The sequence below is a fragment of the Calidris pugnax genome, unplaced genomic scaffold (assembly GCF_001431845.1).
Source record: "Calidris pugnax isolate Ruff unplaced genomic scaffold, ASM143184v1 scaffold24, whole genome shotgun sequence".
NCBI lineage: Eukaryota > Metazoa > Chordata > Aves > Charadriiformes > Scolopacidae > Calidris > Calidris pugnax.
In genome coordinates this window covers 34,134,282-34,152,996 of record NW_015090922.1, presented here as the reverse complement: position 1 = coordinate 34,152,996, position 18,715 = coordinate 34,134,282, and the positions used below count along the sequence as shown (strand labels likewise).

The 18,715-nt window shown below is 38.6% G+C and overlaps 1 protein-coding gene across 1 annotated transcript in view; it reads left to right on the top strand.

Moving 5' to 3' along the window:
- The window catches only part of EPM2A (epilepsy, progressive myoclonus type 2A, Lafora disease (laforin)), a 38,239-nt gene extending 24,688 nt beyond the window's left edge, over positions 1-13,551 (top strand). The window contains exons 3-4 of the mRNA XM_014951084.1: positions 11,315-11,556; positions 12,977-13,551. Of these exons, the coding sequence (XP_014806570.1) occupies positions 11,315-11,556; positions 12,977-13,257 (523 nt within the window). The 3' untranslated portion in view covers positions 13,258-13,551. The remainder of the gene's footprint in view (positions 1-11,314; positions 11,557-12,976) is intronic.
- The last annotated feature ends 5,164 nt before the right edge of the window (positions 13,552-18,715 follow it).

The window sequence follows — 18,715 nt, the reverse complement described above, 5'->3', positions numbered from 1 at the left end:
GGAGACCCTGTGCTACAAGGTATTGGTGTGCATATGAATGATTGCTTTTTTATCTATGCAGTAGAAATGCATAGTGAAATATGACATAAAATATTTCAATGAATACAGAGAGAATAAAATTTTATCTTTCACAATTTAGTTTTGGTAATGGACATAAAGTCTTGTGTGACCAAGTTATGTTAGCTAATTTCTAGAATACAGATAAAATAGATTATAAAAAAATGTATAAGATATAAATTCATTGGCTTTCAGCTTTTCAATGGAGTGAGGTGAACAAGAGGAGAAGAGCTTATAGTGTGGTTTTTTCCTGATAGATTCAAATGTACTGCAAGCTTAATGAGAGCAATTCCACTGACTTTATTGGAGAATGCCCACTTATCCTAGAGACAAAGTTAGATATCATTTGATCTGTTATTTTGACAGAAGAACAAAGATTGTTTACAAATCTCTTTGTAAACAAATTTCCCGAAAGAAACAAGTCTGGAAAGTGTTCTAGTCCTGGCATGAAAGAGACCAGCTGTATCAGGCTGCTTTATCTCATCTGTCAGAAACTGACCTTTGAGGTAATGGTGCAATCTCTGTTAATGGGGATACACTGCCTCTTCTGTGTTACCTTTTGACAGGAAATTTGTGGTCAGGGCATATCTCACAAAAAGGGATCCCCAAAGTTTCTTGTTAGGAGAACTTCACATCCTCTTGGTATCATGAAAGAAATGGGAATGGCAAATTTGGTTTTGCAAACCCACTTAAAATGCAAAATGATGTAACGTTCTTTTTTGTTTCTGTGTCTGGGATTCCCTGATATAAGATATGCCATTATCACGAATTGCAGTGAAAATCAGAGATACCTGAGCTAACTTGGAACGAGTGGGGGCATTTTCCATGGGCTGTGTGGCTTTCATGGCACTGCAGTTGGAGCAAAATAAATTGGCTTGCAAGGAACTCAATGCTACAATAGCTTAACTATTTCTGGTGTCTGAGGTAGATGGCATAGTTAAATGAAGACTGAGGAAGAGGATATATTACAATTTGTAAAAGACATTCAGGAAGTAGTACAAGGGAGGAAGGAGAATTATTGAAATTGAACCTGCTTTAGGATCAAATGGATATTAATTGCTTTTGAATGAATTTAGAGTGTAAATTAGAGCAAGGTTTCTGACATGAAAGAAATGATGTCTGAATTCTGGCATGACCTTTTAGTAGGGCAGAGAGGCCAAGGAACCTAAATTATTTCAAGATGGATCTTGATAAATTAATATAGGTAGTGATCCCAGAGATGGAAATTAAAGTTTATGATTATAGTATCATAGATCATAGGCTCAAAGAGACCTCAAAAAGCATCCAGTCTATTTCCTTGCTCTAACTTAGTCTCAATTACATTTAAATCTTTCCAGGTTTATCCAGCCTGATCTTAAATATGATCTCATCTTAGTGGTGAGATTCAACAGCCCTGTTACTCTTCCTTTCAATTACCTCACTATTCCTACAATTAAAAAGCTTTTCTAAACTTAACTGAAGTCTCCCTAGCAGCTTCTTGTCCTTTCCACAGCAGAGTTAGAGAACAAATTAGGATCCTGCCCCTTTATAGCTATCTCTTACATGCTTGGAAACTCGTATCCTTTTTCACAGAATCACAGAGAGTTGAGGTTGGAACATCTCAGTATTTTCACTTTGATATTAAATTTTGGTTCTGTCAGATTTTTCTCTAAAAGTTTGTCCTTTAGATCTCTGATTGTTTTGGTCCTCTGCTGGGCTCTCCAGGTGTTCCTCTTCCTTATTCCCATTCCTCCTGGTGACAGTCTACCAGTACTAAATAAAATACAAGGATTATTTTGTGACTCAGGCATAGTGCTACTCCTTATTTATCCAAGTATTATTGTCATTTTTGCAGTGTGGGATGTGGTTTACTTCCCAGCTGTCTAGATGTTTTCCTCAAATACACCCCCCGCTGTGGCAGGGTATAGGATTTTAAAAATGCCCTTGATCTCTGCAGCTGTCCTTATGAGATGTTTTCATCAGTTTTTTTGTAATAATACTCTATGTTTCTTGTAAGGGAATGTTTGAGGTTGCTGTGGAAGGGGAAAATGGGCCATAAACAGAGAGCTTTGCAGATCCATCTAGTTAAAATTCTGTTATGGGATTGACTTTACTTTTACTGACGCGTATCCTTCTTATCCTGTATCCTTAGTGCATTCAAAGCAAGGACAATCCATAAAGTAGTCATAGCCCACAGGCCTCCCCCACGTCAGAATCCACCAGAAGGTTATGAATGAGGAGGAGAGCTGTGCTGTGCTTAGGTGTTAGCATGGTTGCTCGTTGTCTCACAGCTTGAAGAGCGCACTGTACCATCTGCCATAAATGAAGACTGGTGGATGATGAGGTGACAACCAAGCTCTTTTGTGCCATCAAGCTGATGCTATGGAAATCTTCTCCTGAGACAGTAGAACCTGTGAGCTGTGCACCACTGGAACTGCTTTGTAGCTGAACGTCTGTGTAACCTTCTATTTCAGTTATCGCTTTGGTGTTATTCTTACCTGTTTTCATTTTAGCGTGTTGTCACCTTGAGGTCAAAACTTAATGGCTTATTTGCCCTGCATATCAGCAAATGAGGTAGTTTAATGCCACGTTCATGCATAAATTTGTGAACATGGAATAAATAAGATACTGCTGCCATAAATGAAGACTGGTGGATGATGAGGTGACAACCAAGCTCTTTTGTGCCATCAAGCTGATGCTATGGAAATCTTCTCCTGAGACAGTAGAACCTGTGAGCTGTGCACCACTGGAACTGCTTTGTAGCTGAACGTCTGTGTAACCTTCTATTTCAGTTATCGCTTTGGTGTTATTCTTACCTGTTTTCATTTTAGCGTGTTGTCACCTTGAGGTCAAAACTTAATGGCTTATTTGCCCTGCATATCAGCAAATGAGGTAGTTTAATGCCACGTTCATGCCTAAATTTGTGAACATGGAATAAATAAGATACTGTTAAGCATAACACTCAGAATTCAAGGGCTTGAGAAACTTCGCATATTGCTAAGCTGACACAGTATTGTTCTGAAGTGATAAAAGCAGGTGTTTCTTTTTAGTTGCCGAGTCTGCTCCCATGTGAGAGGCTAGATAAGTAGTCCAAATTACATCTAAGAAGAAAATTTGCCAAAGCTTAATTACTTTTCATCACAGTGCCAAATAGAAGAAGGAAAAAAACACCACCTTGGAACTACATTGTAGTCTGTTTAATTCTCCCCATTTAAAGCCCTGAGGTAGAATTCTTAACTTCATAATAAACTGCGCTCTTTCAGTGGTAAAGCAGAACAAATTTCTAAGTGATGACTTGTGTTCCTTCTACGTTTGGCATTTAGGTTAGAGTAATCTTTTGTTCAAAAATACAAGTAGTTCTTACAAGGTCTGCAGCTGTGTCGTTTCAGTAGGATATAGTTTTATCATTAATCAACGCTTTTCTCTGATGACTTCTGCTAAGGTTATGGCCATTTAATCCATCTTTATTGATAAGCGTGATCTTATTAAGCCTGGCTATTAGATCTTGGTATTCTGTGAGTTAGACCACAGTATCATCAAACCTTGCTCCCCTGCTCGGGCCAGTAGTGCTTGTCTGCGTGCTGGGCAGTTGAGTGCATCAGACTGTGTTCAGTCAATCCTACTTAGTCAAGTCTCTCATCACAAAGCCTCCGTCAGCTTCCCTTCTGCAAGGAGGCTTTATCAGTAAGTCAGCAGGAGAAGGGATTAAGACCACAGCAATTTACCCATGTGCCCTGTGCAACGTGCAATGAAATGTCAGTGCCGTAACCCCTTAGTTCTACGTTATTAATTCATTGGTAAGGAGGCATTTTGCTGAGAGATCTCTCTGTCCGTTATTTAAAGAGAGTTTAATGAAACCAGAATTCTTGTACAAGACCAAACCACGGAGTCCTCTGTTTTGATATCTGACTATGTTGCCAGTATTTTGAAGGAAGATGCAAGAATTAAAAAACGATAAAATAAAAACTGCCATTTTTCTCATCTCTTAGTAGTTGCTTAGAGGTGAAACTATGTGGAAGTTGATATTCTTTACCTCTTTTATGTAGATAGGGCCAGTTGGTTTGCCCCTCCCCTCGCTGCTTTATCTTTAAGCAGTCATCCATTTCCCTCTTAAATGTGCTGAACTCTTACTCTAAAAAGTATTTTCACAAGAAACAGCTGGCATCTCCTATATTTTGGATGTTATAATTTTCCTGTATCTTTTCTGATACAGCAAAATAGTTCAGAGTTAGGTTCAAAGTTGGAGTGCATAAAATGGAATCATTGATTTTTAGAAGCTTACTATAAATTTTCTGTTATTTTCAGTTCCCTTCTATGTACAGGCTAATATTACCACTTTGACCTCTCTATAAAGCAGCGCTTTCACCAAGCATCACTACAAGTATATGCTGTTTCCATTTCTAATTGCTTATAGTTAACTTAAAACCCAGTGATGTGTGTGAGATTATTTACTCCAAGATGTATTTCTGAGATGTATTCATCAACTGAGAATCTCATCTACTCCTTTGCTGCATATTCATTTAGTTTTATTTGATACAACTGGCGGTTGTAACTAATAAAATCTTAAATAATTCTGTTTCAGGCAGATTTACCCTCTCCTTGAGTAGACTTCTCTCTTGTGAGAGATCTTAACTTGGAAGCAGAATTCCATATTGAATATAGGTCAACAGTGTCATGTTGTAAAGAGACAGCGAGGGAACGGTAAAGAAGGATATAGCCTTTGAGGTTATCTTCAGTTCGGCTCTGAAAGGTTGAGACCTCTTTCCAGCACTGGGCATAACATCTTAAGAAGGATGTTGACCAGCTGGAGAGTCCAAAGGCAAACAATGGTCATCAGATGCTTTTAATATATAACAAGCAAGTGTGTGTGTGTGAAGAATACAAGGCTAAGGGTATGTGTGTGTGAGTAATTTCAGATAGGTAAAAGGATCTTGCAGAGTGGAAAGGAATGATCTGTTCTTTGTGTCCATTATGGAGACAAGAAGTCACCGTGACCTGCACTATTCATATTGGACATTAGGAAAGAATTTCTGAGGGCAAGGGTAGTCACCAGTGCACTTTCTACATATCAAGCGATATTTGAAAGTGTTCAGATCTTCTACTGGAGAGCAGAATTTGGGCACTTGAAAATCTTTCTGTGTTTGTAAGTGCATTTCAGGACATTATATGGCAATCTAGGTCGGGTTTGTAGATTGCTCTGACAAAGGTGCAGGAACCTTATCTGATTTCTAGCAAGTGCTCTTAGTATTTCCACTGTCACAGGTTCAGGAGAAAAGAACATGGAAAGCCCAGAAGAGGCATGCATGTACCTAAGAATAAGCTGCTATATTTTGTTAAAATGATGCCAATGGCAAAAGAAGGAGCACATGTAGGATGATAGTTCTGGGTCATCATAATCCACTGGTATCACCAATCTAAAGTGATGTGCCTTGTCACAGGCAGAAGGTAGAGAAAAGATGAAAGAGCATCTCAGCTACAGCTGGTAGGATTTCCTATATTCTCATTTTGCATATGCCCAAAGCAATACTTTTGGAAATCTCTTTTGTGTCAAATGAGAGAGAGGGAAAGAGAGGTAGGATTTCTTTGCTGCCATCCCTTTGTCTCCCTTTATTTCTCATGAGTCATTTGGTCTTTGAACTGGTTTAAATTTGGTAGCAAGTTTCAATGTGAGCTTTTGGTTCTGACAGATCATTTTTCATTAAAAATCCTCCTTATCAAAAATTCTGAACCAGTTTCTACTCCAGTGCCACCAGGGAAGGGAATAGGAATGCACTGTAATTGGGAGCAGTCTCCAGTAGTTACAGTGCTGCAAAAACATCTCCATCTGGGTTGTACTTCAGGCCTACATTCCCCTTGGGCTGCTTGCTTGTAGCGGTGTCAGGGTAATAGCACTACATCAGTACAAAAACCACTCTGTATGCATACAAGTATCACAAAATGCTGGGGGTAAATTGACTGAATTATGTATGTTGCTCTTCTGGGAATGCAGAATAAGTTTTGCTGCAAGTTACGTGTAGCTGTAGTTGCATGTTACACCTTCAGGACATAAAAGCTTAAGGGAGGACACAGCCGATTTAATCATTATTTTGTTTGTTGTTTCAGCTAAGTTACTCTGTCTTGTTATATGTATATATTAGCCCTCATCTTGCTGTCATCAGATGTTTAGTGGGAGCTAAGGAACACTGGTGCAAATAACTGAAGTGATTGCAAGCTGGAACATCATGCTACATCTCGACCCTGCGCTGAAGGATAAATCCATCGCTTTTCATTTAAAATAATATGCTGGACCTTGGTCAAAAATATTACCAGTACAAACAGAATGAATGGTTGATGGATCACTCAGTTTCCAATAACCAATGAAAAATACCTTAGTATTTTTCCTTAATTTGGCGAAGTCCCCTTTCTTGATTAGAGCTGGCAACTGTAGAGATAAAAGGACATCTGAAATATTGTCCCTGATAAATCTTCTGATGAAATGTGTTTCCAAAGGCTTGAACTTGCCATTTTCTGTAAAAGCTGTGACTGCTTGGAAGGGCTGGCTGATTTTAGGAGAGATTGTAAGATGTCTTGCTCCTACTACACTGATGATTGAACCGATCTGAAAACAGTACTGGAGTCATCCCAGTTTACAGCTCAGCATTTTAAGGAAATGTGAGTTTGGTGCCCATTTGTCTTAAACCACTATCAACAAAGGTAACAGAGGAGCTGCTTAAGAAGCAGCATCTCCATCTGTGTTGTGGAGGAGGAGCTGACAGCCAGATGCAGTATCTTCCCATAGGGCAGGTCACCCTCATTGTGAATTGGATCCATAAGCTACAGGTGCTGGACTGGTTTTGTACTATTTATGGAGGTCTAAGATTCAAAGGTTCAGTGCGTCACACTTTGGGAACATTTCCCCTAGCCTGAAAGTTACAATCTGCAATTAAAAAAAAAAAAAAAAGTGTGAGAATTCTAATCTTTCATTGCCTCAGACTCATTTACTCCTTAAGGATGGGAAGACTATTTGCATATGCATTGACTAAATGGAATGCATTTGTTGTTTCAGATGCATTCATGGTGAATTGTTATAATTTAATCTAGGCTGTGCAGGGTCCTGGGGGGAAACAACCAAATGCAATATATATCTGCATCATTAAAAATAATTTAACTGTGATGACAGCTGGAAAATAACCGTACAAGTGATTTCAGGGTGTTCCATATTTATTCCCTGGTAATGATAAATGGTTGTTGGTTTTCTCAGTTTACAAGTCAAAAGGCAGGTTTTTAGCACATCAGCCTTCAGTCAGGGATCTGTAAATCAAGTAAATTGAGCAGATACCTGCCTAACATTTGATCCTTGTTACCACAAATTCAAGCTTCTCACATTCATTACTTCATTTAATCCCCAGAAGTCCCCTTAAGGTACATAAATAATTTCTCTTTATTAGCAGTGTATAACTGAAGTGTAGGGCAGGCTGAAAATAACTTTACAGAAACTAGCTTTAAAGAAAGAACTTTTAGGTAATCTGCAAGTTTTAATCTCTGAAGCTAGCTGAATATTTTTCATGTTACTCTAGGCTATTTCTTCATTGATAAACTGCCTGTGACTGAATTGGCCATGTCTCCTGGGACCAAGCATGGTTTGTTATCCTTAGTAACACAGGGAGTTAACAGGTACAATGACAAAGTGACATTTTTATATTAAAACAGAATTCTAAGTGGAATTTTGTTAAAACACCATCCTGTTGTGGTATTTGGGGTATATGGTAGGGGTTAATGGCTGAAAAGTTTATAGGTTTATTGATCACATGTAATCCCTAAATGTTTTTTGAACTACATGTAGGAATCACTTAAGCTGTTGCTGGAAAACAACTACATGTGAGCTGGAAAGCAGCAGCTGTCAAAGATCTGAGAGCACTATTACTTGACAGTTGAGAGGGAAAAGCAAAAGAGGTCTCTTTCCCATGCCAAATGCTCTTGTGGCTGAAATCTAGTTACCCACTGAAGTGCGGTGGCAACTTAAAGAAGAAGGGCCTCATTGGAAAAGGAAAACTAAAAGTCATATTATTAAGGAAAGAGATGTAAAAATGAAATTACCACTGTTTGTCTTTGTTTTATATGTACTTTTCCCTGGTGCTCAGTGTAACGAAGCCCTCAGTAGGGCTATCAAAAGTTTATATATAAAATAGAGGTGCTATCCTCTTCATCGGTTTCTGTATTTGCATGTGTGCTGACCCTTTTGTTCTTTCCTTCTGATGTAAGACAAAGTCAAGGTATGAGACAGATAAAGATAAATGGACATATGCAGTAGGATTATCACAGGATTTTTAGATAAATTGGCCAGTAGGACAGCTCTGCAGTGCTGTTTTCTGAATGGACTGTTTTTCTGGTAAAAGAGGTGTTAAGCCTTGTCTAGCAAGACCAAGACTTTACAGTCATTTAGAGGTGGATAAATAAGGGGCTTGAAGACCAAGGTCAAGCCTGCATCATGATACTTTCAAAGGCTGAACTCTAGGACATGATCAGAAAAATAATTAACAAGAATTGGCTGTCCTAAATATGTTGTTTTGGTCAGTCTCTGAATGCCACCAATAGTTTGCTTAATTACAGGGAAAGACAGTGATAAAAACTTGGTAGACCCACCAGATTCTTCAGTAAATGTAATTGCTATTGTGAAATACAGGAGGCCTTGTCATGGACAAGACTCTGTAGGGTACAAAACCAGAATAAACACATGATGTATATCCCAGTGGGCTTGCAGACAGCACAGCTGTGATGTTTGCCCACTAAATAATCATTGAGGAAAAAATTATAAAGCATTGATTTATCTGTAAGCAAGAGTACTACCCAGAATTTTATTTATCTCAGGAACCCTTTAGTCACTCCTGATTCAATCAAATGCTAGAAAATACGCTTTTGCTCTCCTGTCAAGGTAACTTATTGTATTAGATATTTCCCAAAGTATCAAGAGAATTACATATGTATGAGTCTCCAGGAAAGCCTTTGAAGGAAGGATACTAGTGTTCTTGTTCTTGAAAGAATATTCTCATATTGCCACCAGATATTAGTCTTATTGCCATTTTTCTTTCCCTGCTATGGAGTTTTGTGGGCATTACTCATCTCCAGCCGTGTATCGGCTTCTGTAGGGCGCTTTAACTTGCATTCGCCTCCTTGAAATGCTCTAATCATTGCAATGGATTCCTGTGGCAGAAGCCTGACAGGGGTCACTTTCAGGTTAAAATTGGGTTTGCTGTGGGCCTGGCGCGTGGGAAATGGGGCAGTGAAGTAATTGTTGCGGTGGGCCTTCACTGATCCCTCTGATCAGTGGGAATGCTCAAGCTGGTTATGCTGGATTTTGGGCAATTTTGTGAAGCTCCCTTCCTGGACTGGCATGTGGGATTGTACTTAAACATAATGGTAATGCACAATTGTGGTTTATTGCATTTCCTTCAGATTGCTGTGGAGTCTACTGAATATTGGTATTTCTTAATAAACAGCTTGAATTTATTTTTATAGTTTAAGATATTCAGAGTCTGTGTGTTAGAACTTCTTTCTTCCCATGTTTTCTCTCCTTTAGAAAGGTAGTGTTCAGAAGTGTGAGAAAAGTCACAAAGGAAATGACTTCAAGGGGTATATCTTAATTTCTGAAATATTGGTTTAAAGCTTGCTTCCTGCGTAGGAACAATTGTATTTTTTATTAGCAGTTTCTCACCGCATTCTAGACCCGGATGTGGATGTGAAACAGCAACGAAATCAAATAATCTCACAGTCAGAGCAACACAGTTGAAATGGTGATTTGCAATGTAAGAGATTTGTCTAAATCTTCAGGTTTTCATTCATTTTCTGTGATCCAGAAAGCTGGGACTCAGTTACCGTACACTGAGATTAAGTTTATTGTCTCAATGAAACAGGGGCTGTAAAGCCAAAGATTATGTTTGTGTGGCTGGTATGTAACTCTCTGTGGAGGCAGCTCAAATAGAGGAAACAGTAAGAAGAAGTACTTTCTGGATTTGAATTTTTCTTTTTGACAATCTTTCAGTAGTAATATAGCAGGATTTAATCACTGTCAATTACAGATCTTAATTAAATGCTAGTAAACATCTATTACTGTGATAGTGGAATAGAAGTAGCTGCCTGATGATTTAAGGGCTATTTGTATGAGTAAGTGCTCCTGAATAAACATAAAATATTTCTTATTTTTTCTGAGATTAAAATAAGACCATAAGAAATGCATGGAAGACATTTTATTTTTGAGGATCTTGCTTTTGTTGTAGATTGGCTTCATTTATTTGCAGTTAATAATGTTTGCAACGTTACATGTTCAACTGCAGGGATATTTTGTGTAGTTTGTGGATGGCATGTTCAAAATAGAAATTTATGGAAACAAAAAAAATTTAAAAGTAGATCACTAATAATTTATGCATGTAAATAATCCGTTGTAGGTACCATCAGTTAAATTGCATGTGCACATTAAAAATCCTCATTTGAAAACAAGCTTCTTAATATTCAGTTTATATTTATGTCAAAATCTGTTGAGACATACAATAGTTTTATGATAATTAACAATGGGAAAACCGTGGAAGTCTTGAAGTTTGATTTAGATAAGTACCAGAAATAATGGATGTTTACCCATCCTACACATGTAGCATTTATTTTTTTTTTGCAAAATTTCTGCTTCTTTAGGCCTTGAGGGAACCTAAACTGGTATTGTAATTCTACATTTGGTTCCCATTAGACTCCACAAGAACAGAGAAAAAATGAGAAGAAAATTGCTTATTCATTTTTGAGTTTCCTCACAGAAGTGTAGTTAGGGTTTTTTTCTCTTTTTTTCTCTCTGCTTTCCTCATTATAGTGGTAGCTACAAAGCTGGAAGAGTTCTGTGCATGTGACTTATTACTAAAGTGGTTCAGATCTGGATCATGTGAATCTTCTAGGTCTCTTTTTTTGTGCAAATTGCATGAATCTTCAGAGCTTTCTTATTCTAATCTGTGATGTTAGTAAGGTTCCACTGCAGGCTTAATGACGGATGCCTTGGAGACCTGTGCTACTAATTATGCTCTGAATTTTTTCTCAGACTGTCTGGCTCTTTGTGGTAGGTTAGGAACTTGATGGCCAGCATCAAGCATTACTGACTGTACTGAAATAAGAAGCTGCTTACTGCATGACATGAAAAAGCTGTGCTTTGCAGTGTTCGTGTGATGATGCTAAGCAGGTTTGGAGCCAGAACGCAGCTGAACTTGGCAGTTCCTTTGTTAAGCTATTTTTAATCGATCCCCCTGCAATGTTTTCTCGATGCTAGAATTCTGCCAAACATCTGGCTGGGAAGTTGCCCTCGGCAGCTGGAGCACGTGACTGTCAAGCTGAAGCACGAGCTGGGTGTTACGGCTGTGATGAACTTCCAGACCGAGTGGGACATTGTTCAGAATTCCTGGGGCTGCAACCGCTACCCTGAACCCATGAGCCCCGAAACCCTCATGAAGCTGTATAAAGAGGAAGGTCTTGCTTATGTCTGGATGCCAACGCCAGACATGAGCACTGAAGGTAACAATCAATTATCTTGCAGATAAATGAATAATAACAAACGTTCTGAGTCACTAATCCATCACTCATTACTGGATTATTTTTTATTTTCTGCGTAAATTTTGCGTAAAAATATAGCCAATGCACAAGGTGTAATTTCTGTGTATGTGTTGTCTCTAAGAAATGAGTCATCTTTTTTGTGGGCGGAAAGGCCATCTAAAGGACTTTGTGTCTGGCAGTATATGTGTATTTGAGTTTAAAGCCAGCTGACATTGATACCCGCTTGACTCTTTTTGCTTTCAGCTTCAATTCAGGCGTATAATGAAAATATGCTGTGGAGGTGGAAGACTGTAAACTCGCACAGCAGGACAAGTTGCCATCCTTGCTGGTTAAAAATGGAGAGACAGTGCTGTATGCCCATCTCTGCTAGTCCCTTCCCCCAGCAAATCATTTTTCTTTAACTGTAGTATTCAAGTCTGATGCTGGGATAAATGATCTCAGTAGAGTAATTTATATAATTATTTGTAATTAATTTGGAATGCCCATAGCACTTCATGTCATGACATAAATTATTATTTTTATTTCTCTGTTGGAATGCTGAGTTCAAAATCTTATTTTGAACCAGTAGATTAGAAAGTGTCTGTAGTTTTGAGTGAGTTGCCTACCAGGAGAGCGCTTTCAGTAGAGTGAGATGCTGCTGCCCACGAATGGAGAACTGTCGTATCAGTTAACAGAACATCAGGGAAGATAGGAGACCTTAAAACAGGGATTTGAAAGGGCTTAATGTCAGTGCTCATCTGTGCCATGCAGAAAAGTTAGGCTCTGATGTTTGCAGCTTCAGTTCCCAGGGTAACAGGGAGAAAGGCATCAGGAAATATGCAATAGTCATCCCTTTGGGAGTGAGAATGACTGTTCTGTCTTGTTTAACCATATGCTTAGCAGACAATGAAATCATTACAGTATTAAGTTGTACAGGAAAATACTCTTCTGTTCTCCCTCCCTTATTCTTGACATAATGGCCTTCATTACATTTTGGAAAGCAGCAGTAGATAGATAGCTTCACAGACCTCTGGTACTAAAAAACATTGCACTTTTGGCGTGCTAACTTTAACGCTATCTAAGATGTACCGTTTGAGGTAACGTTCTGCCTTATCTCAGTCTCTGTGAAAATTAATATGCCACACATGTTCAGTGTTAATCAGAATGTATATTTAGAGAAGACTTGGGACATTTTACAGATTTTGTGTGATCTGAATCTATGTAGCTGGAAGAAACCAAGGTTAGGGTAGAAGGTCATTTGAAAAAACAAAAACAAGAAAAAAACCAAAATATGTCAGATTTGCCATTATGATTCACAGTGCATCGGGCTTCACAGACATAATCTCAACCCTGAACCCAGCTTTCTCAAATGCAAATGAACGTGTCTCGTTTTTAACCTTAGGGAGAATACAGATGTTGCCACAAGCTGTCTGCCTCTTGCACGGGCTACTGGAGAATGGACACACGGTCTACGTTCATTGCAACGCCGGCGTTGGCAGGTCTACAGCTGCTGTCAGTGGCTGGCTGAAGTACGTGGTGGGATGGAGCCTGCGGAAAGTGCAGTACTTTTTGGCCTCCCGGAGACCAGCTGTCTACATCGATGAGGAAGCCCTGAATCGTGCTGAAGATGATTTCTACCAGAAATTTGGGCATCTGCGTTCCTCATGCAGAGTGCAAGGGTAGAAAAGCAGCAGAGGAGCAGGAAGGTGAAAACTCTTACATTTGAACACCAAGGACTTAGAAATCATGAGTCAGACGCTTGCCTCTCCTCTTCAGATTATAAGCTTGTCATAGAAGTTGTGAGAATTTTGTTAGAAAAGTGCCTTTGAGGATTTTTTATTTGCTTTCTTTAAGCTGATATGATTCATGTTTTCAAGTCTTTTGCCACAAGTATGAGACCTAGAAACTCTGCAAAGGGAAACTAAGATTTTTCTTTTAAGTACTTGCCTACAGGAACTAAGGTTTTAGGGTAGACACTAAATAAGATGTGAGGTGAAATAGAGTTGGCAATATTTTAGTGACAAGAAAGAGAAGGCATTCTCAGAAAAACAGGTACAAATGTTGACTGTATTAAGGCTCAGGTTAGGATGGAGCTGATCACTGTCAAAGCTGCTCAGTTATTTTAGGTGGAGTGTATATAACTGAAGTGTTTTCTGTTAATTTTGTAGAAAGGCCAGAAGGAAACTGATTTTTCAATTCAGTTTCTGAAAGAAAAAGCTAATGTCTAATGCAGCGAACTAAAATTTGGTCTCTTTGCCTGTCTAGTTACTGTTAAATATGGTTATTTACAGCTGTATTCTTCGATGACATTGGGATTATGCTGAGAGGTGGCATGAAGAGAGGAAACGGCTCCACTTGCTGCAGTCTTGGTCTGCTGCAGGGAAGGGCTGTTATTTATTACATTATCCTAGGCTGTGAGATCTCTAAGTCAAAGATACATTTTGCTCTTCTGGTCTATGCAGTGCTGTACGGTGGGCTCCCTAGGTGCCAAGTTGATCTAAGTGGTAACCACCAGGCTAAAATAGGACCTATAGGAACTGTGTGATAAGCCTTTGTGCATGATTGACCCCACAGCCTCCATGCTGTTGACCTAGATGAATTTCTTCACTATAGCAAAAATCTCTGCTTGTGCAAGCAGTGTGTGGATCTTCGCTGATAGAATCATAGAATCATAGAATCAATCATTGAGGTTGGAAGAGACCCTTGGGATCATCGATGTTAGATTCAGCTGCTTGAAGCTAATGTTGGGATGTCTCTGGGGTGAATCAACTCAATGCATACCTCTATAGGAGCAAAGATCAACTCTGAGGAGAATTTCTCAGGAGCTTAGCCTCAGTAGGCTGATCTTACCTTTGTGGATGATCCTTGATGTCTTCCAGTGCTGCTCAGGCCCTTAGCTGAACTAAGTAGTGGCACCAACAGCTTCCAGCCCTGCTCAGGTAAAACCAATTTGCTCTAGGTTAAGTCCAAGAGAGAAGGGAGAGAAGGCATTTCTTAAGGAATAGAGAATTAAGGATGCATAAACATTAAGAAACCTAATTTCTATAGGTTTGCTTTTAGTGAAATCTCTTTTTTCCCCAGCCAGATTGTTCCTTTAAAGACCCAGTCAGTGCCAGAGTAGTTTAGCTGATATATATTATCTGAATACTTAATGAAGAAACTATTAGATACGAACTGTTTGTGGAGAATGTCCAGAATATGTTTTATTTATCCTATACTTCGATCATCTTCAAAAGGAAAAATATTTATTTAAGTTATTATATAGGTGTGGTTTTGATTATGACTTTGTTTCTGATGTTTTGCTTTGAAATAACACTACCTGTTTAGAAAATGTATAAGAAAAGTTCTTTATTAAATAAAAGCATAGTGACAATTCCAGCAGTCCGTTTTGTCCTGTGTCTTTGGCTCTTAGTTTCGTGAATAGCAAAAAGGGTCATGGCTGATATTTCTATATAGGAATGGGACCAACCACTTTAATGGTAACAGCCCATTTCTTGCCTGTTGTGCTGTGTCAGTTTTGATAGGCTCTTGGAAGGAAATTCCAATAAACCAGCCAGCAAAGGTGTGTGGGTGGTATGGCACCTCTGGTATCTCCAAAGATCAAAAAAAAGGGATGTTTCTCCTAGCCTGATGCAGAGAGCAGAGGGAGTGTGTGGGTGCTGCTGTCTGGCTATTGGGCTCTCATGCAACTGTGCAGAGCTGAGCACCCAGAAAGGCCCAGGAGTTACCCCGTTTTGATTGAGTTTAGAGTAAAAATTGTGAGGAGGATGGAATAAGACATAGAGAGTAGAACTCACTTAAGTTTTACATTTCTGTTGAGATATATTTGAAACCCTAAGCTTACAATGTGTTTCCAAGCATCCCCAACAGACAGTCCTTTCCATCAGATACAACTTGTAATATCTATTGGGACAAGCACTTGTTGTTTTAGCCCTTGTTTCACAGGTAGCTATATTTCTTTTTTAGGGCTCTTGGGACTGAACAGCACATAACATGGCACAAACCAGTGGGTCTATGACTAAGTAAGTATAGCCATGCTCTGTCAGCTATTTCCTCATTCTGATTTTATTGGCAATGGAAACAGACTGGTGTTTCATTTGTAGGGCAGGAATTCAAATGCTACAGAAGCCCCACATTTAAGAAAGCCCTAGCAAGGGACAGTTAATTCAATGTGTATTGTCATTTCATTTTGCTTGTCTGCTGAACTGTTGTGGGACTATATCATATACAGATTGCATTAGCCGAGGAACTACATGAAAACAACTTGCCAGCATCATGTTAACAGAGAATGCAAAGGGATCCCATGGCTCACAGTCCCTCTGTACCTATTTGTAGCATCCTTTTTCTCTCATTGCCACCTTCCTGCCTTCCTCAATAAAAGCCACCCTCTCGAGTAACATTCATTCAAAGCCCTCTCTGTTGAATGCAACTAGGAATTTAAATGCTAAAGAGATCATTGCAAGAGGCTACAGCAACAGAAAAAAACACTCATGTAAAAATACTCAATTTCTCCAACTGTATAATTACATGATAAATTTGCATCTAGAGATTATCTATTAGAATTCCAATTTGTAATATGTTCTTATGCTGATTGGATCATTAACTCTTTCCACAGACTAGCCTCTTGATGCAATTTGGATGAAAGGATGAAGGCAGTCTGTTGTTTATATACTTGTATGTTTTCTTGCTACTTTAGTCATAAAATTGCTACAAAATTTAGAGAAGAACAACTGCTATAGAAAGAATTAGAAACAGATAAATAACAATGGTTATTTCAAAGTGGGCTCAAGAAGCCAAACTAATGAACACGCAGTAGTGGGAACCAGGTAGAAATATTTTGATAACTTATCATTGAAAAACATCAGTTGGGGAAAACGCTTTTCTACTGTTATGAGCATTGATATTCTCCGCCCTGTTACAGCAGGTTTTTACCTCTGTTAAATGAAAAAAGAAAATAGAATTTGCTACATGGAACGGGACCATTTATAGCTCCATGTACTTAGAGTATCTCAGTGTCATTATTAGGCCAATCATTAGTATACATATTTTTCCCAGGGCTATGTACATAAAGGAGCTAAACAATCCTAGCTCTCACAAGTGATTTTGTAACAAACAGCACCTTGAGGAATGGGTCAGGCTTTGAGTGTTGTGGTTTCGTGAGTATTTTTCCTCTTGAAATCAGAAAAATACTAATGATAATCTTCTGCATAACATTTTTAGGGAGACAACGCAGCCTGGTGAAAGGAGACTGGGCTGACTGGCATGACTGCTGAATACTTCTTTTTCTCCCTTGCTTCTTGCTTGTTATTTCACACTGAACTTTGTTCCCTTTGGAACTTGTCTGCTCGAGTTGCTCGGGTGGTAAGTTTTCGGTCTTCCCTTTCTGTTTGTGCAGCATCAAGCACAGTGAAGCTCTGGATGTGGCTGGTGCTGCAGGTTTTGTACCAGGTTGTACTCCAGAGCAGCTGAAAAGTCTCACAACTGGCGAGTGAGTTGTGTGTGTTACACGAAACCACGTGCAAAACAATGTCTCTGCTCTGTGGTGGAATGAAAATTTGAGACTGCCAGCCAAGCCCTTGTGGGCAAAAGATAAAGAGAAAAGATAGGCTGTAGGTTGTGCAGGAGCAGGTAATAAAACCCCTATTTAAAACAAGAAGGCAAAAAGTCAGACTTACTTCGTTACCTACTATGATGACCTTTTTGAGTACTATTTTATAAAACCCACTGATTTTACTGGTCTGGAATTGAGAAAAAAATTTTGATTTGAAGTAATCGAGGACATGTGCCATAACTGTATTACCCTGCTGCTTCTTTTATTCTTCATCATTAAATTGCAGTGAGAGATTTCAAACTAATGATAGAGTTAAAAAAAATAAGAATATGATTATTTAAAAAAAATACACTGAAACTGTGTAACAGAAAACTATGAAATAATATTCAGAAGCATAATAACTACTGTACGAGCATATCTTTGGCAAGCAAGCCCTACCTTCTTGAAGGATAATGAACATCAGGCTGCCCTTAGCTAAAATGGAATTGAATTAATGTAGCAGAGGACATGATATAGATGACTGTCTCCGACTCTAACTGTTTATATTCTCAGGGGTAAATCCACAGCTCTGCAGTTATTGCCTTAAAAATATTCTGCTGGAAAAATTTTCCACATGTACATAGCTTAAAGGGAAAGGGGATGCTCTGAGGGCGCAGACTTTGAAATGGTGGAAGTATAAGAATTAATCCTTTTTCTGTTGCTCAGGGACACAACGACATCACCAACAGCAAAACCAAACCATATGAGCTCATAACTCGTCTTCTTCCTAAATTAACAGAGGAAAGCAACTTTTTTCAAGGGTAAGATATTACTGTGTATTAGCATAATTTCATAGTTGTGACATTAGCAACCAAAACACATGTTGTTGGTCATTCAGTTTTGGTAACAGTGAACCTATAGGATATTCATTCTTAATCAAACATGTTTTCCTCTTGCTCCCTGCTTTTCATCCCAAGATGCTTTTTTCCATTCCTGACTAGTTTTTAAACTGTTTTGTCACTAAGAATTACCTTATTTGTAAAGATAAGTAATATGTATTTTATTAAACCTTTTTTATGTATCAAGGCTTGTCTAGGGGGAAGGAAATAAGAACTATCACATCCTGTAAAACAAGGATGGTGACACTGTGAATCTTAGTCCTATAAAATTCTACCCTTTTGTTTGAACATGCTGTCTTATTTGGGAGATTGAATTTATAAAGATTGCAGGATAATGCCTGTGACTTGATAATTACTTCAATGCTGATGTTGTTATATTTACATCAAGGAAAATAGAGGGCCTGTTTATTCATGATACCTCATTCTTGATTTAGATGATGTGAGGAAAAAGCATAAAACAGCTGCCAAGAAAAAATTTCTAATGCTGGGCAGGTTTCTATGGTCTTTACTTAATGTCATTATAACAAAATTTGTTTTGTGGTAATGCAGTTTCAGCGGGGAAATAATTAATAGTCAGGCCATCATCCAAGAGTAGCAGCCATGTTTAAGTTGGGCAGCCAGCCCAAAGTCACTGCAACAAATCAAATGCTGAAAATGAATCCAATCTCCACAAATTCAATAAAATACATAAACACAGAGGTTAAGAAATGAA